This window comes from Heptranchias perlo, chromosome 1 (genome assembly GCF_035084215.1).
Source record: "Heptranchias perlo isolate sHepPer1 chromosome 1, sHepPer1.hap1, whole genome shotgun sequence".
Taxonomy (NCBI): Eukaryota; Metazoa; Chordata; class Chondrichthyes; order Hexanchiformes; family Hexanchidae; genus Heptranchias; species Heptranchias perlo.
In genome coordinates, this window is record NC_090325.1 from 101,354,902 (window position 1) to 101,382,891 (window position 27,990).

The 27,990-nt window shown below is 44.6% G+C and overlaps 1 protein-coding gene across 4 annotated transcripts in view; it reads right to left on the minus strand.

The window, feature by feature from the left end:
• stim2b (stromal interaction molecule 2b) overlaps window positions 1–27,990 on the minus strand; it is a 164,399-nt gene that overhangs the window by 50,929 nt on the left and 85,480 nt on the right. For all 4 annotated transcript variants that reach the window (XM_067989026.1, XM_067989032.1, XM_067989017.1 and 1 more), the window contains one exon: window positions 22,753–22,867. In XM_067989026.1, coding sequence (XP_067845127.1) covers window positions 22,753–22,867 — 115 coding nt within the window. The remainder of the gene's footprint in view (window positions 1–22,752; window positions 22,868–27,990) is intronic.

The window sequence follows — 27,990 nt, forward strand, 5'->3', positions numbered from 1 at the left end:
ATAAAGCAGTGAGTGCGGAGACCCGAGAATACAAAGCAGTGAGTGCGGAGACCCGAGAATACAAAGCAGTGAGTGCGGAGACCTGAGAATATAAAGCAGTGATAGCGGAGACCCGAGAATATAAAGCAGTGAGTGCGGAGACCTGAGAATATAAAGCAGTGATAGCGGAGACCCGAGAATATAAAGCAGTGATAGCGGAGACCCGAGAATATAAAGCAGTGAGTGCGAAGACCCGAGAATATAAAGCAGTGATAGCGGAGACCCGAGAATATAAAGCAGTGAGTGCGGAGACCCGAGAATATAAAGCAGTGAGTGCGGAGACCCGAGAATATAAAGCAGTGAGAGCGGAGACCCGAGAGTATAAAGCAGTGAGAGCGAAGACCCGAGAATATAAAGCAGTGAGAGCGAAGACCCGAGAATATAAAGCAGTGAGAGCGAAGACCCGAGAATATAAAGCAGTGAGAGCGAAGACCCGAGAATATAAAGCAGTGAGTGCGGAGACCTGAGAATATAAAGCAGTGAGTGCGGAGATCCGACAGTATAAAGCAGTGAGAGCGGAGATCCGACAGTATAAAGCAGTGAGTGCGGAGATCCGAGAGTATAAAGCAGTGAGAGCGGAGATCCGACAGTATAAAGCAGTGAGAGCGGAGATCCGACAGTATAAAGCAGTGAGTGCGGAGATCCGACAGTATAAAGCAGTGAGTGCGGAGATCCGACAGTATAAAGCAGTGAGTGCGGAGATCCGACAGTATAAAGCAGTGAGAGCGGAGATCCGAGAGTATAAAGCAGTGAGTGCGAAGATCCGAGAGTATAAAGCAGTGAGTGCGGAGATCCGACAGTATAAAGCAGTGAGAGCGGAGATCCGACAGTATAAAGCAGTGAGTGCGGAGATCCGACAGTATAAAGCAGTGAGTGCGGAGATCCGACAGTATAAAGCAGTGAGTGCGGAGATCCGAGAGTATAAAGCAGTGAGTGCGAAGATCCGAGAGTATAAAGCAGTGAGTGCGGAGATCCGACAGTATAAAGCAGTGAGTGCGGAGATCCGAGAGTATAAAGCAGTGAGAGCGGAGATCCGACAGTATAAAGCAGTGAGAGCGGAGATCCGACAGTATAAAGCAGTGAGTGCGGAGACCCGAGAGTATAAAGCAGTGAGAGCGGAGATCCGACAGTATAAAGCAGTGAGTGCGGAGATCCGAGAGTATAAAGCAGTGAGTGCGGAGATCCGACAGTATAAAGCAGTGAGTGCGGAGATCCGAGAGTATAAAGCAGTGAGAGCGGAGATCCGACAGTATAAAGCAGTGAGAGCGGAGATCCGACAGTATAAAGCAGTGAGTGCGGAGACCCGAGAGTATAAAGCAGTGAGTGCGGAGATCCGACAGTATAAAGCAGTGAGAGCGGAGATCCGACTGTATAAAGCAGTGAGTGCGGAGATCCGAGAGTATAAAGCAGCGAGAGCGGAGATCCGACAGTATAAAGCAGTGAGTGCGGAGATCCGACAGTATAAAGCAGTGAGTGCGGAGATCCGACAGTATAAAGCAGTGAGAGCGGAGATCCGACAGTATAAAGCAGTGAGTGCGGAGATCCGACAGTATAAAGCAGTGAGTGCGGAGATCCGACAGTATAAAGCAGTGAGTGCGGAGATCCGACAGTATAAAGCAGTGAGAGCGGAGATCCGACAGTATAAAGCAGTGAGAGCGGAGATCCGACAGTATAAAGCAGTGAGTGCGGAGATCCGACAGTATAAAGCAGTGAGAGCGGAGATCCGAGAGTATAAAGCAGCGAGAGCGGAGATCCGACAGTATAAAGCAGCGAGAGTGGAGATCCGACAGTATAAAGCAGTGAGTGCGGAGACCCGAGAGTATAAAGCAGTGAGTGCGGAGATCCGACAGTATAAAGCAGTGAGAGCGGAGATCCGACAGTATAAAGCAGTGAGTGCGGAGATCCGACAGTATAAAGCAGTGAGAGCGGAGATCCGACAGTATAAAGCAGTGAGTGCGGAGATCCGACAGTATAAAGCAGTGAGAGCGGAGATCCGAGAGTATAAAGCAGCGAGAGCGGAGATCCGACAGTATAAAGCAGCGAGAGTGGAGATCCGACAGTATAAAGCAGTGAGTGCGGAGACCCGAGAGTATAAAGCAGTGAGTGCGGAGATCCGACAGTATAAAGCAGTGAGAGCGGAGATCCGACAGTATAAAGCAGTGAGTGCGGAGATCCGACAGTATAAAGCAGTGAGTGCGGAGATCCGAGAGTATAAAGCAGTGAGAGCGGAGATCCGAGAGTATAAAGCAGTGAGAGCGGAGATCCGACAGTATAAAGCAGTGAGTGCGGAGATCCGACAGTATAAAGCAGTGAGAGCGGAGATCCGACAGTATAAAGCACTGAGAGCGGAGATCCGACAGTATAAAGCACTGAGAGCGGAGATCCGACAGTATAAAGCAGTGAGAGCGGAGATCCGAGAGTATAAAGCAGTGAGTGCGGAGATCCGACAGTATAAAGCAGTGAGTGCGGAGATCCGAGAGTATAAAGCAGTGAGTGCGGAGATCCGACAGTATAAAGCAGTGAGTGCGGAGATCCGAGAGTATAAAGCAGTGAGTGCGGAGATCCGAGAGTATAAAGCAGTGAGTGCGGAGATCCGAGAGTATAAAGCAGTGAGAGCGGAGATCCGACAGTATAAAGCAGTGAGAGCGGAGATCCGACAGTATAAAGCAGGGAGTGCGGAGACCCGAGAGTATAAAGCAGCGAGAGTGGAGATCCGACAGTATAAAGCAGTGAGTGCGGAGACCCGAGAGTATAAAGCAGTGAGTGCGAAGACCCGAGAATATAAAGCAGTGAGAGCGGAGATCCGAGAGTATAAAGCAGTGAGAGCGGAGACCCGAGAGTATAAAGCAGTGAGAGCGGAGATCCGACAGTATAAAGCAGTGAGTGCAGAGATCCGAGAGTATAAAGCAGTGAGAGCGGAGACCCGAGAGTATAAAGCAGTGAGAGCGGAGATCCGACAGTATAAAGCAGTGAGAGCGGAGACCCGAGAATATAAAGCAGTGAGAGCGGAGATCCGAGAGTATAAAGCAGTGAGAGCGGAGATCCGAGAGTATAAAGCAGTGAGAGCGGAGATCCGACAGTATAAAGCAGGGAGTGCGGAGACCCGAGAGTATAAAGCAGCGAGAGTGGAGATCCGACAGTATAAAGCAGTGAGTGCGGAGACCCGAGAGTATAAAGCAGTGAGTGCGAAGACCCGAGAATATAAAGCAGTGAGAGCGGAGATCCGAGAGTATAAAGCAGTGAGTGCGGAGATCCGACAGTATAAAGCAGTGAGTGCAGAGATCCGAGAGTATAAAGCAGTGAGAGCGGAGACCCGAGAGTATAAAGCAGTGAGAGCGGAGATCCGACAGTATAAAGCAGTGAGAGCGGAGACCCGAGAATATAAAGCAGTGAGAGCGGAGATCCGAGAGTATAAAGCAGTGAGAGCGGAGATCCGAGAGTATAAAGCAGTGAGAGCGGAGATCCGACAGTATAAAGCAGTGAGAGCGGAGATCCGAGAGTATAAAGCAGTGAGAGCGGAGATCCGAGAGTATAAAGCAGTGAGAGCGGAGATCCGACAGTATAAAGCAGTGAGAGCGGAGATCCGACAGTATAAAGCAGTGAGAGCGGAGATCCGAGAGTATAAAGCAGTGAGTGCGGAGATCCGACAGTATAAAGCAGTGAGTGCGGAGATCCGAGAGTATAAAGCAGTGAGAGCGGAGATCCGAGAGTATAAAGCAGTGAGAGCGGAGATCCGACAGTATAAAGCAGTGAGTGCGGAGATCCGACAGTATAAAGCAGTGAGTGCGGAGATCCGACAGTATAAAGCAGTGAGAGCGGAGATCCGACAGTATAAAGCAGTGAGAGCGGAGATCCGACTGTATAAAGCAGTGAGAGCGGAGATCCGAGAGTATAAAGCAGTGAGAGCGGAGATCCGACAGTATAAAGCAGTGAGAGCGGAGATCCGACAGTATAAAGCAGTGAGAGCGGAGATCTGACAGTATAAAGCAGTGAGTGCGGAGATCCGAGAGTATAAAGCAGTGAGTGCGGAGATCCGAGAGTATAAAGCAGTGAGAGCGGAGATCCGAGAGTATAAAGCAGTGAGAGCGGAGATCCGACAGTATAAAGCAGTGAGTGCGGAGATCCGACAGTATAAAGCAGTGAGAGCGGAGATCCGACAGTATAAAGCACTGAGAGCGGAGATCCGACAGTATAAAGCACTGAGAGCGGAGATCCGACAGTATAAAGCAGTGAGAGCGGAGATCCGACAGTATAAAGCAGTGAGTGCGGAGATCCGACAGTATAAAGCAGTGAGTGCGGAGATCCGACAGTATAAAGCAGTGAGTGCGGAGATCCGAGAGTATAAAGCAGTGAGTGCGGAGATCCGAGAGTATAAAGCAGTGAGTGCGGAGATCCGACAGTATAAAGCAGTGAGAGCGGAGATCCGACTGTATAAAGCAGTGAGTGCGGAGATCCGAGAGTATAAAGCAGTGAGAGCGGAGATCCGACAGTATAAAGCAGTGAGAGCGGAGATCCGACAGTATAAAGCAGTGAGTGCGGAGATCCGACAGTATAAAGCAGTGAGTGCGGAGATCCGACAGTATAAAGCAGTGAGTGCGGAGATCCGAGAGTATAAAGCAGTGAGTGCGGAGATCCGAGAGTATAAAGCAGTGAGTGCGGAGATCCGAGAGTATAAAGCAGTGAGAGCGGAGATCCGACAGTATAAAGCAGTGAGAGCGGAGATCCGACAGTATAAAGCAGTGAGTGCGGAGACCCGAGAGTATAAAGCAGTGAGAGCGGAGATCCGACAGTATAAAGCAGTGAGTGCGGAGATCCGAGAGTATAAAGCAGTGAGTGCGGAGATCCGACAGTATAAAGCAGTGAGTGCGGAGATCCGAGAGTATAAAGCAGTGAGAGCGGAGATCCGACAGTATAAAGCAGTGAGAGCGGAGATCCGACAGTATAAAGCAGTGAGAGCGGAGATCCGAGAGTATAAAGCAGTGAGTGCGAAGATCCGAGAGTATAAAGCAGTGAGTGCGGAGATCCGACAGTATAAAGCAGTGAGTGCGGAGATCCGAGAGTATAAAGCAGTGAGAGCGGAGATCCGACAGTATAAAGCAGTGAGAGCGGAGATCCGACAGTATAAAGCAGTGAGTGCGGAGACCCGAGAGTATAAAGCAGTGAGGGCGGAGATCCGACAGTATAAAGCAGTGAGTGCGGAGATCCGAGAGTATAAAGCAGTGAGTGCGGAGATCCGACAGTATAAAGCAGTGAGTGCGGAGATCCGAGAGTATAAAGCAGTGAGAGCGGAGATCCGACAGTATAAAGCAGTGAGAGCGGAGATCCGACAGTATAAAGCAGTGAGTGCGGAGACCCGAGAGTATAAAGCAGTGAGTGCGGAGATCCGACAGTATAAAGCAGTGAGAGCGGAGATCCGACTGTATAAAGCAGTGAGTGCGGAGATCCGAGAGTATAAAGCAGTGAGAGCGGAGATCCGACAGTATAAAGCAGTGAGTGCGGAGATCCGACAGTATAAAGCAGTGAGTGCGGAGATCCGACAGTATAAAGCAGTGAGAGCGGAGATCCGACAGTATAAAGCAGTGAGTGCGGAGATCCGACAGTATAAAGCAGTGAGTGCGGAGATCCGACAGTATAAAGCAGTGAGTGCGGAGATCCGACAGTATAAAGCAGTGAGAGCGGAGATCCGACAGTATAAAGCAGTGAGAGCGGAGATCCGACAGTATAAAGCAGTGAGTGCGGAGATCCGACAGTATAAAGCAGTGAGAGCGGAGATCCGAGAGTATAAAGCAGCGAGAGCGGAGATCCGACAGTATAAAGCAGCGAGAGTGGAGATCCGACAGTATAAAGCAGTGAGTGCGGAGACCCGAGAGTATAAAGCAGTGAGTGCGGAGATCCGACAGTATAAAGCAGTGAGAGCGGAGATCCGACAGTATAAAGCAGTGAGTGCGGAGATCCGACAGTATAAAGCAGTGAGAGCGGAGATCCGACAGTATAAAGCAGTGAGTGCGGAGATCCGACAGTACAAAGCAGTGAGAGCGGAGATCCGAGAGTATAAAGCAGCGAGAGCGGAGATCCGACAGTATAAAGCAGCGAGAGTGGAGATCCGACAGTATAAAGCAGTGAGTGCGGAGACCCGAGAGTATAAAGCAGTGAGTGCGGAGATCCGACAGTATAAAGCAGTGAGAGCGGAGATCCGACAGTATAAAGCAGTGAGTGCGGAGATCCGACAGTATAAAGCAGTGAGTGCGGAGATCCGAGAGTATAAAGCAGTGAGAGCGGAGATCCGAGAGTATAAAGCAGTGAGAGCGGAGATCCGACAGTATAAAGCAGTGATTGCGGAGATCCGACAGTATAAAGCAGTGAGAGCGGAGATCCGACAGTATAAAGCACTGAGAGCGGAGATCCGACAGTATAAAGCACTGAGAGCGGAGATCCGACAGTATAAAGCAGTGAGAGCGGAGATCCGAGAGTATAAAGCAGTGAGTGCGGAGATCCGACAGTATAAAGCAGTGAGTGCGGAGATCCGAGAGTATAAAGCAGTGAGTGCGGAGATCCGACAGTATAAAGCAGTGAGTGCGGAGATCCGAGAGTATAAAGCAGTGAGTGCGGAGATCCGAGAGTATAAAGCAGTGAGTGCGGAGATCCGAGAGTATAAAGCAGTGAGAGCGGAGATCCGACAGTATAAAGCAGTGAGAGCGGAGATCCGACAGTATAAAGCAGGGAGTGCGGAGACCCGAGAGTATAAAGCAGCGAGAGTGGAGATCCGACAGTATAAAGCAGTGAGTGCGGAGACCCGAGAGTATAAAGCAGTGAGTGCGAAGACCCGAGAATATAAAGCAGTGAGAGCGGAGATCCGAGAGTATAAAGCAGTGAGTGCGGAGATCCGACAGTATAAAGCAGTGAGTGCAGAGATCCGAGAGTATAAAGCAGTGAGAGCGGAGACCCGAGAGTATAAAGCAGTGAGAGCGGAGATCCGACAGTATAAAGCAGTGAGAGCGGAGACCCGAGAATATAAAGCAGTGAGAGCGGAGATCCGAGAGTATAAAGCAGTGAGAGCGGAGATCCGAGAGTATAAAGCAGTGAGAGCGGAGATCCGACAGTATAAAGCAGGGAGTGCGGAGACCCGAGAGTATAAAGCAGCGAGAGTGGAGATCCGACAGTATAAAGCAGTGAGTGCGGAGACCCGAGAGTATAAAGCAGTGAGTGCGAAGACCCGAGAATATAAAGCAGTGAGAGCGGAGATCCGAGAGTATAAAGCAGTGAGTGCGGAGATCCGACAGTATAAAGCAGTGAGTGCGGAGATCCGAGAGTATAAAGCAGTGAGAGCGGAGACCCGAGAGTATAAAGCAGTGAGAGCGGAGATCCGACAGTATAAAGCAGTGAGAGCGGAGACCCGAGAATATAAAGCAGTGAGAGCGGAGATCCGAGAGTATAAAGCAGTGAGAGCGGAGATCCGAGAGTATAAAGCAGTGAGAGCGGAGATCCGACAGTATAAAGCAGTGAGAGCGGAGATCCGAGAGTATAAAGCAGTGAGAGCGGAGATCCGAGAGTATAAAGCAGTGAGAGCGGAGATCCGACAGTATAAAGCAGTGAGAGCGGAGATCCGACAGTATAAAGCAGTGAGAGCGGAGATCCGAGAGTATAAAGCAGTGAGTGCGGAGATCCGACAGTATAAAGCAGTGAGTGCGGAGATCCGAGAGTATAAAGCAGTGAGAGCGGAGATCCGAGAGTATAAAGCAGTGAGAGCGGAGATCCGACAGTATAAAGCAGTGAGTGCGGAGATCCGACAGTATAAAGCAGTGAGTGCGGAGATCCGACAGTATAAAGCAGTGAGAGCGGAGATCCGACAGTATAAAGCAGTGAGAGCGGAGATCCGACTGTATAAAGCAGTGAGAGCGGAGATCCGAGAGTATAAAGCAGTGAGAGCGGAGATCCGACAGTATAAAGCAGTGAGAGCGGAGATCCGACAGTATAAAGCAGTGAGAGCGGAGATCCGACAGTATAAAGCAGTGAGTGCGGAGATCCGACAGTATAAAGCAGTGAGTGCGGAGATCCGAGAGTATAAAGCAGTGAGAGCGGAGATCCGAGAGTATAAAGCAGTGAGAGCGGAGATCCGACAGTATAAAGCACTGAGAGCGGAGATCCGACAGTATAAAGCACTGAGAGCGGAGATCCGACAGTATAAAGCAGTGAGAGCGGAGATCCGACAGTATAAAGCAGTGAGTGCGGAGATCCGACAGTATAAAGCAGTGAGTGCGGAGATCCGACAGTATAAAGCAGTGAGTGCGGAGATCCGAGAGTATAAAGCAGTGAGTGCGGAGATCCGAGAGTATAAAGCAGTGAGTGCGGAGATCCGACAGTATAAAGCAGTGAGAGCGGAGATCCGACTGTATAAAGCAGTGAGTGCGGAGATCCGAGAGTATAAAGCAGTGAGAGCGGAGATCCGACAGTATAAAGCAGTGAGAGCGGAGATCCGACAGTATAAAGCAGTGAGTGCGGAGATCCGACAGTATAAAGCAGTGAGTGCGGAGATCCGACAGTATAAAGCAGTGAGTGCGGAGATCCGACAGTATAAAGCAGTGAGAGCGGAGATCCGAGAGTATAAAGCAGTGAGTGCGGAGATCCGAGAGTATAAAGCAGTGAGTGCGGAGATCCGAGAGTATAAAGCAGTGAGTGCGGAGATCCGAGAGTATAAAGCAGTGAGAGCGGAGATCCGACAGTATAAAGCAGTGAGAGCGGAGATCCGACAGTATAAAGCAGTGAGTGCGGAGACCCGAGAGTATAAAGCAGTGAGAGCGGAGATCCGACAGTATAAAGCAGTGAGTGCAGAGATCCGAGAGTATAAAGCAGTGAGTGCGGAGATCCGACAGTATAAAGCAGTGAGTGCGGAGATCCGAGAGTATAAAGCAGTGAGAGCGGAGATCCGACAGTATAAAGCAGTGAGAGCGGAGATCCGACAGTATAAAGCAGTGAGTGCGGAGACCCGAGAGTATAAAGCAGTGAGTGCGGAGATCCGACAGTATAAAGCAGTGAGAGCGGAGATCCGACTGTATAAAGCAGTGAGTGCGGAGATCCGACAGTATAAAGCAGTGAGAGCGGAGATCCGACAGTATAAAGCAGTGAGTGCGGAGATCCGACAGTATAAAGCAGTGAGTGCGGAGATCCGACAGTATAAAGCAGTGAGAGCGGAGATCCGACAGTATAAAGCAGTGAGTGCGGAGATCCGACAGTATAAAGCAGTGAGTGCGGAGATCCGACAGTATAAAGCAGTGAGTGCGGAGATCCGACAGTATAAAGCAGTGAGTGCGGAGATCCGACAGTATAAAGCAGTGAGAGCGGAGATCCGACAGTATAAAGCAGTGAGAGCGGAGATCCGACAGTATAAGGCAGTGAGTGCGGAGATCCGACAGTATAAAGCAGTGAGAGCGGAGACCCGAGAGTATAAAGCAGTGAGAGCGGAGATCCGACAGTATAAAGCAGTGAGTGCGGAGATCCGAGAGTATAAAGCAGTGAGAGCGGAGATCCGACAGTATAAAGCAGTGAGAGCGGAGATCCGACAGTATAAAGCAGTGAGTGCGGAGACCCGAGAGTATAAAGCAGCGAGAGTGGAGATCCGACAGTATAAAGCAGTGAGTGCGGAGACCCGAGAGTATAAAGCAGTGAGTGCGGAGATCCGACAGTATAAAGCAGTGAGAGCGGAGATCCGACAGTATAAAGCAGTGAGAGCGGAGACCCGAGAGTATAAAGCAGTGAGTGCGGAGATCCGACAGTATAAAGCAGTGAGTGCGGAGATCCGAGAGTATAAAGCAGTGAGAGCGGAGATCCGACAGTATAAAGTAGTGAGAGCGGAGACCCGAGAGTATAAAGCAGTGAGTGCGGAGACCCGACAGTATAAAGCAGTGAGAGCGGAGATCCGAGAGTATAAAGCAGTGAGAGCGGAGATCCGAGAGTATAAAGCAGTGAGAGCGGAGATCCGAGAGTATAAAGCAGTGAGAGTATAAAGCGACAAGTCTGAAACAGACAGAAAAAAATAAAAAGTGACATCATAACACAAGGAGGAGCTCTGGGGATAAAGTTACAGATGAGTATTTAGTTTATTGGTTCGTGTTTTTTTTAAGTGGTTAGTGGTTTTCTCAGTGGTTATGAGTTTTAGTGTTAGCTAAACAGTTAAATAGCCTTAAAGCTAAAAAAAAAATTTTAAACAACTGTTAGCTATAATGGCAGGGCAGCTGGGGCCCGTTGCAAATACATCCTGTGCCATGTGAGAAATCCAGAACACTTCGTGTCTCCTGGAAAACCACATGTGCGGGAGGTGATCACCCCACAGCTGCAGAGAGTTCAGGAGGAGAGGAAGTGGGTAGCCACCAGGCAAACTGGGAGGAACAGGCAGGCAATGCAGCAATCCCCAGAGAGTGTGCTGCTCACAAACTGGTATTAAGTGCTGACATCTCAGGGGAATGCAGTCAGAAGCAAATCCACAGCACCGTTGTAGACTTGGCTGCACAGGGGAGCACAAGAAAGTGTAGAAATGTAGTTGTTATAGGGGATTCGATAGTTAGGGGAATAGACAGGCATTTCTGCAACTGCAGATGTGAGTCCCGAATGGTGTGTTGCCTCCTTGGTGCCAGGGTAAAGGATATCACTGAACGGGTGCAGGAAATTCTGCGAGGGGAAGGGGAACAGCCAGAAGGCGTGGTCCATGTTGGAACCAATGACATAAGTGGGAAAAGAGTTACGGTCCTACAAGCAGAGTTTCAGGAGCAAGGAAACAGATTAAAGAAAGGACCTCAAAGATGGCAATCTCTGGATTACTCCTAGGCCACGTGCTAGTCTGTACAGAAACAGGAAGATAGTGCAGGTGACTATGTAGCTGGAGAAGTAGTGCAGGATGGAAGGGTTCAGATTCCTGGGGCATTGGGACCAGTTCTGGGGCAGGAGGGAACTCTACAAACCTCACGGGTTGCACCTGGACAGGGCTGGGACCAATGTTCTCGCGGGGAGGTTAACTAGTGCTGTGGGAGAAGGTTTAAACTAATTTGGCAGGGGAGGGGAAGAAGGACGAAGAAGCAGTGAGGAGAGACAAAGTACAGAGAAAACAAGGAGGGACAAACAGCAACAGAATAAAGAGTAGTGTAGAAAGAGCAGGAATTAGATGGAGAAAAAAGCAAAGCCGACTATCATGGTGTTGGAACGCATGTGTGTTAATGCGAGGAGTGTTACAAATAAGGTTGACGAGCTACAAGCACAAGTTGCCACATGGGGTAACGATATTGTAGCTATAATAGAGACCTGGCTTAAACAGGGCAGGAATGGGAAATAAACATTCCTGGCTACAAAGTATTCAGGAGATATAGGGAAGAAAAAAAGACACGAGGGGAGCGGGGTGGCAGTTTTGATCAAGGGTAATATTATAGTTCTACAGAGGGACAATATTTTTTTTATTATTCGTTCATGGGATGTGGGCGTCGCTGGCAAGGCCGGCATTTATTGCCCATCCCTAATTGCCCTTGAGAAGGTGGTGGTGAGCCGCCTTCTTGAACCGCTGCAGTCCGTGTGGTGACGGTTCTCCCACTGTGCTGTTAGGAAGGGAGTTCCAGGATTTTGACCCAGCGACGATGAAGGAACGGCGATATATTTCCAAGTCGGGATGGTGTGTGACTTGGAGGGGAACGTGCAGGTGGTGTTGTTCCCATGTGCCTGCTGCTCTTGTCCTTCTAGGTGGTAGAGGTCGCGGATTTGGGAGGTGCTGTCGAAGAAGCCTTGGCGAGTTGCTGCAGTGTATCCTGTGGATGGTACACACTGCAGCCACGGTGCGCCGGTGGTGAAGGGAGTGAATGTTTAGGGTGGTGGATGGAGTGCCAATCAAGCGGGCTGCTTCATCTTGGATGGTGTCGAGCTTCTTGAGTGTTGTTGGAGCTGCACTCATCCAATATACTGGAGGGTTCAAAGACTGAATCTATTTGGGAAGGGACAAAGAAAAATCAAAGGTAAAAATACCCAACTGGAAGAGAGACAATTTCAGTGATTTGAGAAGGGATCTAGCACAAGTGGACTGGAAATAAAGATTGGCCAGGAAAACAGTAAATGAGCAATAACAGGCCTTCAAGGCGAAGATAGTTCTGGTGCAAACCAAACATATTCCCATAAGGAGGAAAGCTAGGGCATCCAAAGCTAGAGGTCCCAAATCAGTTATAGAATACAGAGAGCGCAGGGGGAAATTTCAAAAGGATATAAGAAGGGCAAAGAGAGAATGAGAAAAGATTAATGGGTAACATAAAAGGGAACCCAAAATTCTTTTAGAAACATACCAAAAGTAAAAGGATAGTTAAAGGAATGGTGGGGCCAATTTCAGACAAGAAAGGAAATCTTCTTGTGGAGGCAGAGGATATGACTGAGGTACTGAATGAGTACTTTGATCTGTCTTCACCCTGGTTACAGGGTTTTCCGAACCAGAACTATCTCCGCCTTAAAGGCCTGCCTTTGCTCATTTACTGTTTTCCTGGCCAATCTTTATTTCCAGTCCACCTGTGCTAGATCCCTTCTCAAATCACTGAAATTGGCTCTCTTCCAGTTGGGTATTTTTACCTTTGATTTTTCTTTGTTCCTTCCCAAATAGATTCAGTCTTTGAACCCTCCAGTATATTGTCCCTCTGTGGAACTATAATATTATCCTTGATCAAAGCTGCCATCCCCGCCCCCCTCGTGTCTTTTTTCCTGTAGATAGAGAGGGGGATAAAAAAGGAAGGGGGGGGGGCAATATTGGTTAAAGAAACAATTACGGCTGTGAGGAGGATCATCAAATGAGGCCATGTGGGTTGAGCTAAGGAACAAAGAAGGGGCAGTCACACTTCTGGGAGTATACCATAGACCCCCCAAACAGTCAGAGGGGGATAGAAGAGCAAATATGTAGGCAAATTTCTGAGAAGTGCAAAAACAATAGGGCAGCAATAGTAAGGGATTTCAACTACCCTAATATAAACTGGGATACAATCAGTGCAAAAGATATTGAGGGCGCAGAATTCATAAATTGCATTCAAGAGAACTTTTTTTGCCAGTACGTAGCAAGGCCAACAAGGTGAGGTGGCAGTTCTGGATTTAGTTTTAGGGAATGAAGCTGGGCAGGTGGAAGGAATATCAGTGGGAGAGCATTTTGCAGGTCGTGATCATAATCCAGTTAGATTTAGTATAGTTATGGAAAAGGACAAAGATAGAACAGGAATAAAATTGGGGAAAGGCCAATTTTACTAAGCTGAGAAGTGATTTAGCAAAAGTGGACTGGAAACAGCTACTTGAAGGTAAATCAGTGTCAGAGCAGTGGGAGGCATTCAAGGGGGAGATTCAAGGGGTTCAGATTAAACATGTTCCCACAAAGAAAAAGAGTGGAACTGCCAAGTTTAGAGCCCCCTGGATAACAAGGAGCATACAGGGTAAGATAAGGCAAAAAAGGGAAGCTTATGTCAGACACCAAGAGCTCAATGCTGCAGAAAGCCTAGAGGAGTATAGAAAATGCAGGGGTGAAATTAAAAAGAAAATTAGGAAAGCAAAGAGAGGGCATGAAAAAATACTGACGAGTAAAATTAGGGAAAACTCAAAAATGTTTTATAAATATATAAAGAGCAAGAGGATAACTAAGGAAAGAGTAGGGCCTAATAGAGACCAAAAAGATAACCTATGTGTGGAGGCGGAAGATGTGGGTATGGTTCTTAATGAATACTTTGCGTCTGTCTTTGCAAAAGAGGGGGACGATGCAGAGATTGTAGTTAAGGAGGAGGAGTGTGAAATATTGGATGGGATAAACATAGTGAGAGATGAAGTGATAAGGGGATTAGCATCTTTGAAAGTAGATAAATCACCAGGCCTGAAATGTATCCCAGGCTGTTAAGAGACGCAAGGGAGGAAATTGCGGAGGTTCTGCCCATAATTTTCCAATCCTCCCTGGATACAGGCGTGGTGCCGGAGGACTGCTGATATTGTACTGTTGTTTAAAAAGGGAGAATGAGACAGACCGAGTAATTATAGGCCAGTTAGTCTAAACTTGGTGGTGGTCAAATTATTGGAATCGATTCTGAGGGACAGCATAAATCGTCATTTAGAAAGGCACGGGCTAATCAAGGACAATCAGCGTGGATATGTTAAGGGAAGGTCATGTCTGACTAACTTGATTGAATTTTTTGAGCAGTAACAAGGTGGATTGATGAGAGTAACGCATTTCATGTAGTTTACATGGATTTTAGCAAGGCTTTTGACAAGGTCCCACATGGCAGACTGGTCAAAAAAGTAAAAACCCATGGGATTCAACGGAAAGTGGCAAGTTGGATCCAAAATTGGCTCAGTAGCAGGAAGCGAAGGGTAATGGTTGACGGGTGTTTTTGCGACTGGAAGGCTGTTTCCAGTGGGGTTCCACAGGGTTCAGTACTAGGTCCCTTGCTTTTTGTGGTATATATTAATGATTTGGACTTGAACGTGGGGGGCTTGATCAAGAAGTTTGCAGATGATACAATAATTGGCCGTGTGGTTGATAGTGAGGAGGAAAGCTGTAGACTGCGGGAAGATATCAATGGGCTGGTCAGGTGGGCAGAAAAGTGGCAAATGGAATTCAATTCAGAGAAGTGTGAGGTAATACATTTGGGGAGGGCAAATAAGGCAAGGGAATACACAATAAATGGGGAGATACTAAGAGCAACAAAGGGGCCTTGGAGTGCATGTCCACAGATCCCTGAAGGTAGTAGGACAGGTAGATAAGGTGATTAAAAAGGCATACAGGATACTTTTCTTTATTAGCCGAGGTATAGACTAAGAGCAGGGAGGTTATGCTGGAATTGTATAAAACATTGGTTAGGCCACAGCTCGAGTACTGTGTACAGTTCTGGTCACCGCATTACAGGAAAGATGTGATTGCACTAGAGAGGGTACAGAGGACATTTACGAGGATGTTGCCAGGGCTGGAGAATTTTAGCTACGAGAAAAGATTGGCTAGGCTGGGGTTGTTTTCTTTGGAACAAAGGAGGCTGAGGGGAGATTTAATTGAGGTACATAAAATTATGACAGGACTAGATAGAGTGGATAGGGAGGACCTATTTCCCTTAGCAGAAGAGTCAGTGATCAGGGGGCATAGGTTTAAAGTAATTGGTAGAAGGATCAGAGGGGAGCTGAGGAGAAATGTTTTCACCCAGAGGGTGGTGGGGATCTGGAACTCACTGCCTGAAAGGGTGGTAGAGGCAGAAACCCTCAACTCATTTAAAAGTACTTGGATGAGTACTTGAAGTGCCGTAACCTGCAGGGCTATGGACCAAGTGCTGGAAAGTGGGATCAAGCTGGATAGCTCTTTTTCAGCCAGCATGGACATGATGGGGTGAATGGCCTCCTTCTGTGCCATAACATTCTATGATTCTATGAAGAGGATGAAGTTAATGTCACAGTAGAGGATGGGGGAGTAGAGATATTGGATAGGATAAAAATAGATAGAAAAGTGGTGCTAAATGGGTTGGCATCATTCAAAGTTAACAAATCACCCGGTCTAGATAGGATGCATCCTAGGTTGCTGAAGGAAACAAGGGTGGAGACAGCAGAAGCTCTGACCACAATCTTACAATCCTCCTGGGATACGAGAGTGGTGCCAGAGAATTGGAGGATTGCAATTGTTACACCCCTGTTCAAAAAAGGGGAGAGGGATAAACCTGGTAACTACAGGCCAATCAGTGGTAGGAAAACTACTAGAGACAATTGTCAAGGACAGAATTAATTCTCACTTGGAGAAGCATGGGTTTGTTAAAGGCAAATCGTGTCTGACTAACCTGATTGAGTTCTTTGATGAAGTAACAGAGGGTTGATGAAGGTTGTGCAGTAGATGTATAAATGGATTTTCAAAAGGCATTTGATAAAGTACCACATAACAGACTTATTCGGAAAATAGAAGCACATGGGATTAAAGGGACAGTGATAACTTGGGTACATACTTGGCTACGGGACAGGAGTCAGAGAGTAGTGGTGAATGGATGTTTATCTGACTGGAGAGAAGTATTCAGTGGTGTTCCCCCGGGGTTCGTATTAGGACCACTGCTTTTCTTGTTATATGTAAACGAGGCACTTGGGTATATAGCGTATAATTTCAAAGTCTGCAGATGATATGAAACTCGGGAATGTAGTAAACAATGTGGAGGATAGTAACAGACTTCAGCAGGACATAGGCAGACTGGTGAAATGGTAGATGAAATTTAACACAGAGAAGTGTGAAGTGATATATTTTGGTGGGAAGAATGAGGAGAGGCAATATAAATTAAATGGTACAATTTTAAAGGGGGTACAGGAACAGAGAGACCTGAGGGTGTATGCACACAAATCTTTAAAGATGGCAGGACAAGTTGAGAAGGCTGTTAAAAAACATATGGGATCCTGGGCTTTATTAATAGAGGCATAGAATACAAAAGCAAGGAAATTATGTTGAACCTTTATAAAACACTAGTGAGGCCTCAGCTGGAGTATTGTATTCAATTCTGGGCACCAGACTTTAGGAAGGCCTTAGAGAGGGTGCAGAAGAGATTTACTAGAATGGTACCAGGAATGAGGGACTTCAGTTATGTGGAGAGACTGGAGAAGCTGGGGTTGTTCTCCTTAGAGCAGAGAAGGTTAAGAAGAGATTTGATAGGGATGTTCAAAATCATGAAGGGTTTTGATAGAGTAAATAAGGAGAAACTGTTTTCGTTGGCAGAAGGGTTGGTAACCAGAGGACACAGATTTAAGGTGATTGGCAAAAGAATCAGAGGCGACATGAGGAAACATTTTTTTATGCAAGTTGTTATGATCAGGAATGCACTGCCGGAAAGGGTGGTGGAAGTAGATTCAATAATAACTTTCAAAAGGGAATTGGATAAATACTTGAAGGAAAAAAAATTACAGGGCTATGGGGAAAGAGCAGGGGAATGGGACTAATTGGATAGCTCTTTCAAAGAGCCAGCACAGGCACATGGGCCGAACGGCTTCCGTCTATGCTGTAACATACTATGATACTAAATGACCTGGATTTGGGAATAGGGAGTACAATTTCGAAGTTTGCGAATGATACAAAACTTGACAACGTAGTAAATCATGAGGAGGACAGCAGCAGACTTCAGGAGGATATAGACAGACTGGAAAAATGGGCAGACACAAGGCAGATGCAATTTAATGCGGTTAAGTGTCAAGTGGTGTACTTTGGGCAGACAACATGGAGAGGCAGTACAATCTAAATGGTACTACTGTGATACTATTGTGAGGCGGGTGCAAGAGCAGAGGAAGGACCTAGGGGTGCATATTCACAAATCTTTGAAGGTGGCAGGGCAAGTTGATAAGGCTGTTAAGAAAGCGTATGGGATACTTGGCTTTGTAAATAGGGGCATTGAATACAAAAACAAGGAAGTTATGCTAAACCTTTACAAATCACTGGTTAGGCCTCAACTGGAGTATTGTGTGCAATTCTGGGCACCACACTTTAGGAAGGATGTCAAGGCCTTGGAGGAAGTATAGAGGAGGTTTACCAGGATAATAATAGGGATAAAGGAATTCAGTTATGTGGAGAGATTGGAGAAACTGGGATTGTTTTCCTTAGAGCAGAGAAGATTAAGGGAAGACCTAATAGAGGTATTCAAAATTATGAGGGGTTTTGATAGAGCAAGTAGGGAGAAACTATTTCCACTGGCAAGTGGGTCAGTAACCAGAGGTCACAGGTTTAAAATAATTGGCAAAAGAACTAGAGGGGAAATTAGGAGAATTTTTTTCACACAGAGGGTTGTAAGATTTGTAATGCACCACCTCAAAAGGTGATGGAATCTGATTCCATAGGAACTTTCAAAAAGCAATTGGACATGTACTTGAAGAGGACTAATTTGCAGGGTTATAGGGAAAAAGCTGGGGTGTGGGACTAAATTGGACAGCTCTTTCAAAGAGTCAGCATAGGCACGATGGGCCGAATGACTTCCTCCTGTGCTGTAAGATTGGATGATTCTATCTACAGCTCCGCATGACAGGAGTGAATGGCATTCGTACCTCAGATACTATGATTGCAGTTGGATTTATCCAGACCATTATATTAGTGAGTTATGTGACGAAAGATCAACATCAACTTACCCCATCTACAGGGTCATGCACCAAATATAACTCTTCAATCATGTAACTAGACACATCAGAGCCTGACACTGAATGAGGTACTTAAATACTTACTGCACTATTCACAGAGCTTGCAAACTTCAGTAAAGGCAGCTGCTCTCAGTCATCATCCCCTAGTAAGTGCAATTATTTTACAGATTGCTGACAGTAATATTGACAAAACCGTCTACTAAGAAAGTATACTCCAGTTTAAAAAGTGCCAGCAAAAAAAAATCCAGTAATCTTGCTCTGAAGAGATTACACCTCCAGAAAAGACCTGACCAATGAAGAAGCAGAAATTTCATATTCATTATTTGCACAAGTGCACAGTAAGGGAAGTTACACCAAATAAACTGGAAGATGTTCACACTTCTGAGAGAAATCCAAAGACTCCGATGCCAAAATATTTTGCCCTGTTGTATGATTTTGTCCTCTCTATATTCAGCTTCCATCTCAGGACCACCTCTTCCCTAGATTGTGTAGAATGGGCCTAGATTTAGTAGAATGGTAACTATAAAAATAATTATCTGTATATTAAATAACCACTGCTCCATTTTTGTCGAATGCTAACAATTTTTTTATATACAGAATACCTCCGCATTTTTTTTTGCATTTCCTGCTTCTATTTCCAACTATTGATAATGTACGAGCAACTGAACACTTTATTTTGTACTTGCCAAATACTGAATTCATTTAACAGTTCTTAGTGTGACACTGTACCACAGACACAATTATGTAGAACAAATAAGTGTAATGTTTGCATGAAATGTTATCTGGATATTACAGTCGGTGTGCTAGAAAACTCCCCATAAAGAAGACATTTGCTGGTTGTTCATATTCTAGGACAAAGTCTAAAATTCTTTTAAAAACGAACTTATTTTCTGGTATAAATTGAGCTTGCTTTTATGGTCTAATCATCTTAGGTGCTTCTGTTCTAGCACTGGAGATTAACAGTCAAATGCACGGTATGCAAAGTGGACACAGGCAGGCTCCTGCTGAAAGCACATTTTTACCAGTCTTAGTTTGTTCCTGATTTAGTCCATACGGTATAGCTTTTCTCCATAGATCCATGTCTTGTGATAAGCTGTACTTCATTTTCTTTCTTGCCCTGGTCCACATAATAGAACAGGAACCTGTTGTCATGCTTTTCACATCACTCAGCTCTTCCAGATGGGTGCAGGGAGTATAGTTCAAGAAAAAGTTATCTAATGCTATCCTAAGTAGAGTTTAAAATATTTTCAATTCTTTCATCAACAAAATGGATTCTGCCCATTTCCATGGCAGCTATTAAGCAGAAACAAGAATGTATGAAACTATGGAATATTTATTTATTTACATCCGTTTAAAGTGAAAAATGATTCTGTTTTTCTTGTCTAGCACAAGAGGTACATTAAGTAATTAAATCATTTAATTTCAATCACTGACTTTTATTATAGCACGTTTTCTGTGGTTAACTCATTCCTTTCCTGAGCTGCTTAAAGAGTTGAAAGCTGTGTATTCTGTCAATTTTAACTATATACATGTATTGACTGCAATGGAAAAGAAACTCGAGCGCGGGGTAAAATGGGCTGCCGGTTCACTATCAGCCCATTTAGCGCTAATGATGTTGACCAATATCACGCCCATTGTGTACTCCATCTGTTTCCGTGAATAGAAAATGACACTGGCCAGAAGATGATAAGTTCTATTTTCAGTAATCTTTCAATAATACTGAAGTGCATCAATACATTAAATAACTGACACAAAAATGCCAAGAGTTAGATTTACTGCATAACTTTTGAGTATCATTATTTTCCCACTAAAATGTACTTAAGTTCAGTGATTAATGAGACTAACTCAGACATCAACAGGCTTCCCTGCAAATTTCTCCATTCCTAAATATGCTGACTCATACTGGGGTAAGTTTCCACACATACTGGTTACCTTCTAGTATCTCACCCAAATGGCCATGTGCGAATCCCAAACAGTATTGGTAGGTAATTTGACTATGGGCATTGGACAGCCATGCCTAATCCCGCCCTCATCTGTGGTTTATACTTGCACATTTCCCTGCAAGGGTCACTGGACAATGATCAGGAGCAAAAACTTTGGTTGAAACTAATTTCAACACTCCTACTGCTGCCCTAGCTCAGATGAAATAAAACAGCGCAAATCAGGAATTGAACCTAGAACCTTTCTGGTTTGTGTGGCTTAGTAACATATCAGGCAGTGTATTTAACCACTGAGTACCACCCCTTCCAAAAAATGTTATACAGTATAGGGGGATACACAAAGATAAGCCAAATCTAGTAATATATTAAATTTTATATACATTTTTAGTACATTTAAAATCTTACACCAGTCAACTTTTTTGATTATAGTTTCCTTTCTTCGCATTTATAATGGAGATTGCCTATGTAAAAATGTCATGCTGTCCCAGGTGGAGGTGCTGTACCCCACTACTGTCAGGAGGGTGAAATTACAGCCTGACAAGTTTGTATAGGCAATTTCCACTAAAAATGTGGACATAGGAAATTATAATGGGAACATACAATAAAATAAGGACAGGATGCGTGACTTTAAAATGGGGACTGAATTACGCCTTGCATGTCCGAGTCAAAATATCGTGCAGCTTCTAACCCCTTCTCCCCTGAAGACTACACATGGTCTTGACCCCCACCCTCAGGAGCAATACCACAGAAGATCAAATAGTTTATCCTAAATATATAGGAAACCATCAGTCACTACTCTGAACAAAGATCTGAACAAAGCATTTGTCTCTCTAAATATAATGGCCCAAAAGTTTCTGTCAAAATAACAGTGAGGCTGATGGCGCTCTCCATTATTGTTGCACAAATGCTACAGGAACTTTGGGCACGGGCAGATATGCAGTCAAAAGCCGAAATCCAAAAGTTGCTGTCCGAGTTGCACCATTCCACCTTTAGCTGCTCGAAAACAACATCTCGCTGTCAGCCTCACCATTGAAATGCATCGAACGGTGTGAAGTTCCTGCATTTGCGTGATAGATACAAACTACACTCGCCACAGAAAGTTGTCATTTAAAATCGAAGTACCCCTTTAACAATGTGTTAAGTGTTAATTACTGCCAGTCAACCCCTCTGGCACTGAAAATTAACTATTACAAATGTGGAGTCTTCAAGTTTTAATTGGAGGTTTCTAAAGAAAAATTTTAATTAAATTTTTTTTTAGTTTTCCCTTCTGTCTCTTTTTTTCTCTCTCTTAATCCAATCTTTCTTTCCCTCTGCTTATTTCTCTTTCTGTACCTGGTTTGACATTGAATTCACCCACTCTAATTTACATTTCCTGCTCAGTCCTTGAGCTGTTAATTTCACAATCCTTCAATCTGATTGCTTAAGGAGATACACAGTTACTTAACCTGTTCACTCAGGTCCCAGGTGCCCGGTTTCCCTCACTGCGATGGTATCAGCTCGCACTTTCAGCAACTTGCAGAGCAAAATATCGAGATCTAACTAACAGCATATGCCGTTCTTGCCCTGCTACAGCAAATTCTGGGCCATTGATACTTTAGAAAAAAGTCTCCAAAACAATGTTTTTCCGATATTTTAATCCTTAAAGTTATCTATTCTGTTTGTTCTACCAATCAAACAGACTTTGTTCATTTAACAGTGCAGAGATCACGATGGAAATTAGTTATTACAAATTCACATCACAAAGCTCTCATTATAATTTTCTTTTAGATCTCCTGGCAGAAATTCTATTACAGTAAGCAGTGGGCCTCAAAACCAGTTAAGACAGTTTCCTGAAAAGAGCTAGTGTGCCAGTTCACACAAATATCAATTGTATTGGTGCATCCTCTGAAAGTGAGCAGAACTGACAGATAGAAACACTGCCGTGATTGTACCTCCCTTTCATTTTTATTCCGGAATCAAAATGGTGGATAGCGATTGTCACTCATGACCATGTTTAGCTGAAAACCACTTGGAGTCACTTTTAACTCTCCAGTTAAAACCATTGTAGAGTTGTTTGGATGTCTATTGTCACATGATCAGTTGGCATCTAAGTGAGGGGCTACATTGCTGGAACCAGTTAGACTAATAAGTGTTTAGAGCATTGCAAAGACAGCAGACAAGTTTTATACTGCCAGCTCTCTAGTTGGGTAAGACTAAACTCTATATGCTTATGTCCTCAGGACATTTACCTGAGGAAGGAGGAAGCCTCCGAAAGCTTGTAAATTTCAAATAAAATCGTTGGACTATAACTTGGTGTTGTAAAATTGTTTACAATCTATATGCTTAAGCAAGCACATGAACAGAGTTCCACCTGCTGGTATCAGAAGACTGGTTAAGTTTTAATGTTAAGTAGCCATTGAGACAGTTGCCACTTTGCCGAGATTACAAGATGAAAAGTTTAATAAGTCCCCTGGAAGCCATCGGGTGAACCATCCTTGAAGTTTTTGAATTTGGTATTAATTATACTGCCTTAGTGCAGTTTGGGTCATCATACCTGAGTCACACTGCACAGTCTGTGCCAACAAACTGTCATGTAGCTGCCTCCCACTTGGTCATCAGTTCCTACTAATCTTATATATGCCTCTCAGAGATTTACTCCCATTTAGCCACTGCAGGGCCGTACCTGGTGAGTTTTTCCAGTGGTTCCACAGATCTCTCACTGTGATGTGTTTATCTTCTTTATGGAATGTATTGCCTTTACTGGTAGGATCTTTGTCTTTCATATCTTCTTTAATAAACTGCAGGAAAACAAAATGAGAAGAAAGAGAGACTTTACCACAGATAATGTGGGGTCAAAGTATGATAAATTGTTTTGGAAATCTTACCTGAACATAAACCAATAAAGTGAAGTATTTAAACTTGAAGCCATGGATTAGTAATGGCTAAAAGGAAATAGGTGATGGGCATAGAGGAGATCTAGGCCAAAATGAGGGGAATGCCCAATGGATGTGTGTTGCTGCTATATAAACTTGCAATATAAATGCAAGTTTTTTTCTTTCCATTCTTGATATGCATAAATGTCTGAATTTGCAGTCTTCGTGCCAAGTAGTTAATTTTTCAGATGGGAGGGGAGGGGGCCAAGGAGGGGACTCAGATAAGATAGCCAAGATCTTACAAAAGACAGCTTAACAGCTTTTGCATCTGGAGGAAATGAACTCCAACATGGAAATTGCATACTGGGGTGTTGATAAAGTTGTACAACATTCTGGTTAGGCCACACCTTGGAATAGTGTACATAGTTCTTATTACCCCAACAAAAGGAGATATCTGGGCCTAGCAGCAGTGCACCAAGGCTGATCCCTCAATTTTTGAGAAAGCAAATCAAGTCCATTTTAGCACTTAGATTCACTATTGAAATGATTGAGAAACGTACCCCTTCATGGTCATCCTCACTAAAAAATACAATATTTTAGTTGCTCCTTCAAATTGGTTTTTATGATAAATAAATCTGTGAATACAACTTTTGCACTGGTATATTTGGGATTTTGTTGCCTACCCAGATGTGCTAAAAATCATGGGTGAAAATACCCCAGACTTTAAGGTACACAATTCCTTTTTAAATTGGAGGGAAACTTTATACTAACCCCCAAAACACAAAAAAAATAGAAACCCACTGAGAAACAGACAGACCAAGATATATGAAGTCTGTGGAGCAGCTTAAAACAGAGCAATGAGAAACAGAAAGGCATTGTATGGAATAATTGTACCAGTGGAATAATTTAAAACAGAACAATGAGGAAAGGACAGGTCCACACACACACGTGGAGCATTTTAAACCTGAACATGAATACATGAATACTGTAAAAGGTACAATTCTGCAGCTTGTGGAGTTTTCCAGCATGGTCAATTTTCCAAACAGTAGCACCAGAAACTCTATTCCAATGTGTCATATCAGGTAGCAGCATGAATGTTTCAAATTCAGTTTTTAGATTATTATATAAACTGTCATATAAAAAATTACTTTTGCAGAAGGTATGATTGCTGATGATCTGTATGGAAACATAATCTTGGGTCTCTACAGCATATTTTATAAAAACAACAGTGCCTCTTTCAGACTGAAATTCTGGATCTTGTACCAGAATAAATGTTTTCTCCTGAACAATTCAAATTCTGATACTCTGCCTTCAAAATAGAATCAGGTTTAACCACTGTCTTCCCTCTAATTAGTGCAGGAAAGTGTATTAAAATGTATATTAATGATGTTCTACAACTGTTCAGTTGGTAAGTGCATTATCTAGTGTAGAACTAAGTCATATAAAGCAGGGGATGTTCCTAGGTTAAATTCCCAGTCTGTGTGGGAGTTGGATGATCTCAGTCAGGGCAGCAGTACAGGTACTACAGTCAACCTCAGTGCCTCAAGTCTATGGAGTGGGATAAAAACAAATTACGGATCCCGCTTCTGATTGCTAACCAGTGATGCCTGGATGGAAAGTGTGGACACAGCACGAGAACAAGATTCAACTTGGCTGTGACATTCCTCATGGTTGAACGACCTGCTGACACTCATCGTCTAGGTTATCACACTAGATTACTTATCTGAGGTACTGGAGCCATACCCCAGCAGAAGTCATTGCCTTCAGGAGATGAAGGATTGGTGGTTGGAGGGATGCGGGGAGGAGGGGGGTGGAGAAGAGAGGTGAAACTTGGAGAAGAAAAATGTATCTAATGTTGCATTTAAACTGTAACTGTGGCGTTGATGCAGTTTTGCTTTGCAGCGATGCTAAAGTTGTCGTATAAATGCAGCCGAAATATCTGCCATAACAAACTGAAAAGTGGCTTCCTGCAGTGCAGTCTGTGGGTTTGAAAAAAGTAAATTATGTACCGTTCTTAGCACCCACAATCCCCTAGTACTGATACAATCCAAGACAATGAACATTAAGCAGCAGGCACACCCAAAATTTCACAGCATTGAGTCCTATTAGAAGCTTGTGGCTAACCTTTCACTGAATATCTTAAAATAGTAACTCCTCTGCATATTCAATTTCTGCACACTGTCACAACTCTCCAGTATTTTGCATTTTTCTTTAAATTTGATGGAGCTTTGGATAAATTTGTGACCCAAGTGTAGGTGAAGCATGTTGTCATGTCTGGATTAACTGCACTACCGGGCTTTCCTTGTTCAATAAAGTATTTTTGAAATGATACCATCAGGAATGCACCTGGCTGTGCAAATCAGCATACTGTACAGCTGGATCTAGACTCACTGCACAAGGAATTATTCACTTGTGTCTGTTTTTAGTAGGTGCAAGAGATTCTGGGTCACCTAAGAATTACAGCCTAAAGAAACACAACAAATGCCCTTGAGCTCCATTCATTTTTTGGCATACATAGGACCCCGACTGCCACATTAGGATTGACTGGTTGGAGCGTGAGCCGTGCACACTCTGGTCAGCTCCGTGGGAGGTAAAAAGGTACGTTTGAAATTATTACTGTGGGGCTCGGAGGAGCAGTAGTGCTTTCCTGCCAACATCCTCGTGGGCCAAAGCCAGCGAGCTGGCACAGGGTGCCTGTTTGGTGTCCGCAGTTCGTCGACACGATTCCAAATGAGGTCCGGGCCTCAAAATCGTGGGGGCCTCTTCGCCAAGGGTTTGGGCGACCGACCAGGGCATTCGACCGGTCAGCTCCCCAAAAGTCAAAATCAATCCTAATAACATTTTGGGCAACTGATGTCAGCATCAAGCTTTCCAAAGACAAATATGGTTTGGTTGGGTGTTAAGTAAAGCTCCCTTTACTTTGTCCCAACAATGTGCATCATATCCAACCTCAGAAGAGCATCCCTGACCGAACAAGTGTAATGTTTTTAATTTTCTACAGGAGCCATCCCAAGGCATCTGTGAGTGAGGCTGCCAATTAGTTTGAAAGTACTTGATAATTTTTTGTAACTTGTTACTTTTTCCCTCCCTAACTTTTTCCCATACCAGCTGGCTTCTACAGAGACAACAGGCTTATTTTTAAAAAGGTACATTTAAAAAGGCACACAAATGTCTTTTTCACTACCAGAACATAAACAATGGGCTCAATTTTAGGAGGCAATTGCGGGTGCGTTGGGGGTGGGGGGGCTCCGAAAATCGCGGAAATCCCATTCAGGTTCGGAAGCCAGATCCAACCCGCCGACTTCCGAGTTTCCCAGGGACCCACCTGTGTGCGCGCGGGCGACCTGAAAACAGTTAAAGAGCCAACTGTACCTCATTGAGATACTTAAGACACTTTACCTGTGACAGATGAAGTAATTGTAATGATTTTTAACTTACCTGGACGGCTTGCCCACCGCTTCTGATTCACGCCTGGTGAAACCAGACGTGAAGGGCCAGATCAGGGAAAAAGAAACTAAATAAATTACATAGAACACCATAGAAGGAAATTAAAACACAAAATTAACTTAACTTTGCAGCCTGCTCTGATGTCTCCCTCTTCACCATCCCCCCCCGCCCCCCCCCCGTCCACCCCCCCACCCAGTCCAGCGCCGGATGACGTCTCGTTCTCTCTCTTTCTCTCCCCCTCCTCACTTTGACAGGCTGGCTGCCATCAGGAGCTGCAATCAGGCTGGCTGCCAGGCGCAAAACCCGGAGAGGACGTTAGTCATCAGCAATCACCATGCGATCACGTCGGAAACGGTAAGTTTTGTTCATGCGGGTTTGCCACGCGCACCTTCACCCTCCCCCCCCCACTGCCAACCCGCCACCATTTCAAAATCGACCCCAATATATTGCAATCCCAAAATGTAATTGTTGCAACACTTCTGTGTTACATCACGATATAAAACAATTTTATATCATGATGTAACTGTTAAATATCGCACTTCATCACATCACTCAGGAATATTCAAAGTGATTCGCATACAATGAATTTCTTTGAAGTGTATTGACTGTTATGCAAGATCCTACAACCATCAATGTGATGAACGACCAGCTAATCTATTTTTTGTGGTGTTGGTTGAGAAAGAAGCGTTAACGAGGGAACCAAGAGAACACCTACTCTTCTTCAGACAGTGCCATAGAATCTTTACCATCCACCTGAACGACCAAACAAGCAGACCGGACCTCAGGTTTATTGTCTCACCTGAAGGATGACATCTCCAAAAATGCAGTACTCCTCCAATACTGGACTGCAGAATCCTGGAGTGCAGATTGAATCCATGAACTTCTGATTCAGAGGCAAGTATGCTGCCAATTGAGCCAAGCTGGTAGCATGAAGGGAAAGTGAAATATATTTCACAGGAGATTATGATGCACGTAAGCTTAGACCATGGAAATGGCATGTTCATATAAAGACTAATAATTTCATGATCCTTTGTAATTTTGCTGATAACAACTGCTCTGATGTCACACAGTGATTTAATGGCCTTCCATGGTTCACCATTTCCAGCAGTGATACAGGAAGAGGACCCAAATATGGATTCAAATCTTTGGACCAACAAAAAAAATGAGTTTACGTAAAGCATGTTTCTAAAAACAATTACATAACTGGGAAAGAGAGTTTTTTTGTGAACCAGTAGTCCAGTTGAAAAGGTACATATGCAAGTACACTTGCAAGGGAGAGATTAGTCCTTATCAACATGTGAGAGGAGGGGGAGGTTAATGTTATACACAACATCATACACTAACTTGCAGAAAGTTAAAATAACCTTTGAAGTGAGAATAAGCACTCAAATCCTTGGTATATAGTCCATCACTATATTACGCTAAATTTCAAAGTTCACTTACAGTGAAGTTTTACATGAGCTATGAAAAGAATTCTTCACTGGAGATCATGAAAAATTGATCATATTCCAACTTGTGATAAATCAAGATTATTAACCTCACTTGGGCTTCCTCACTCATGGGATTGTATTATGTATATATTCAATAAAGACTGTGTATAT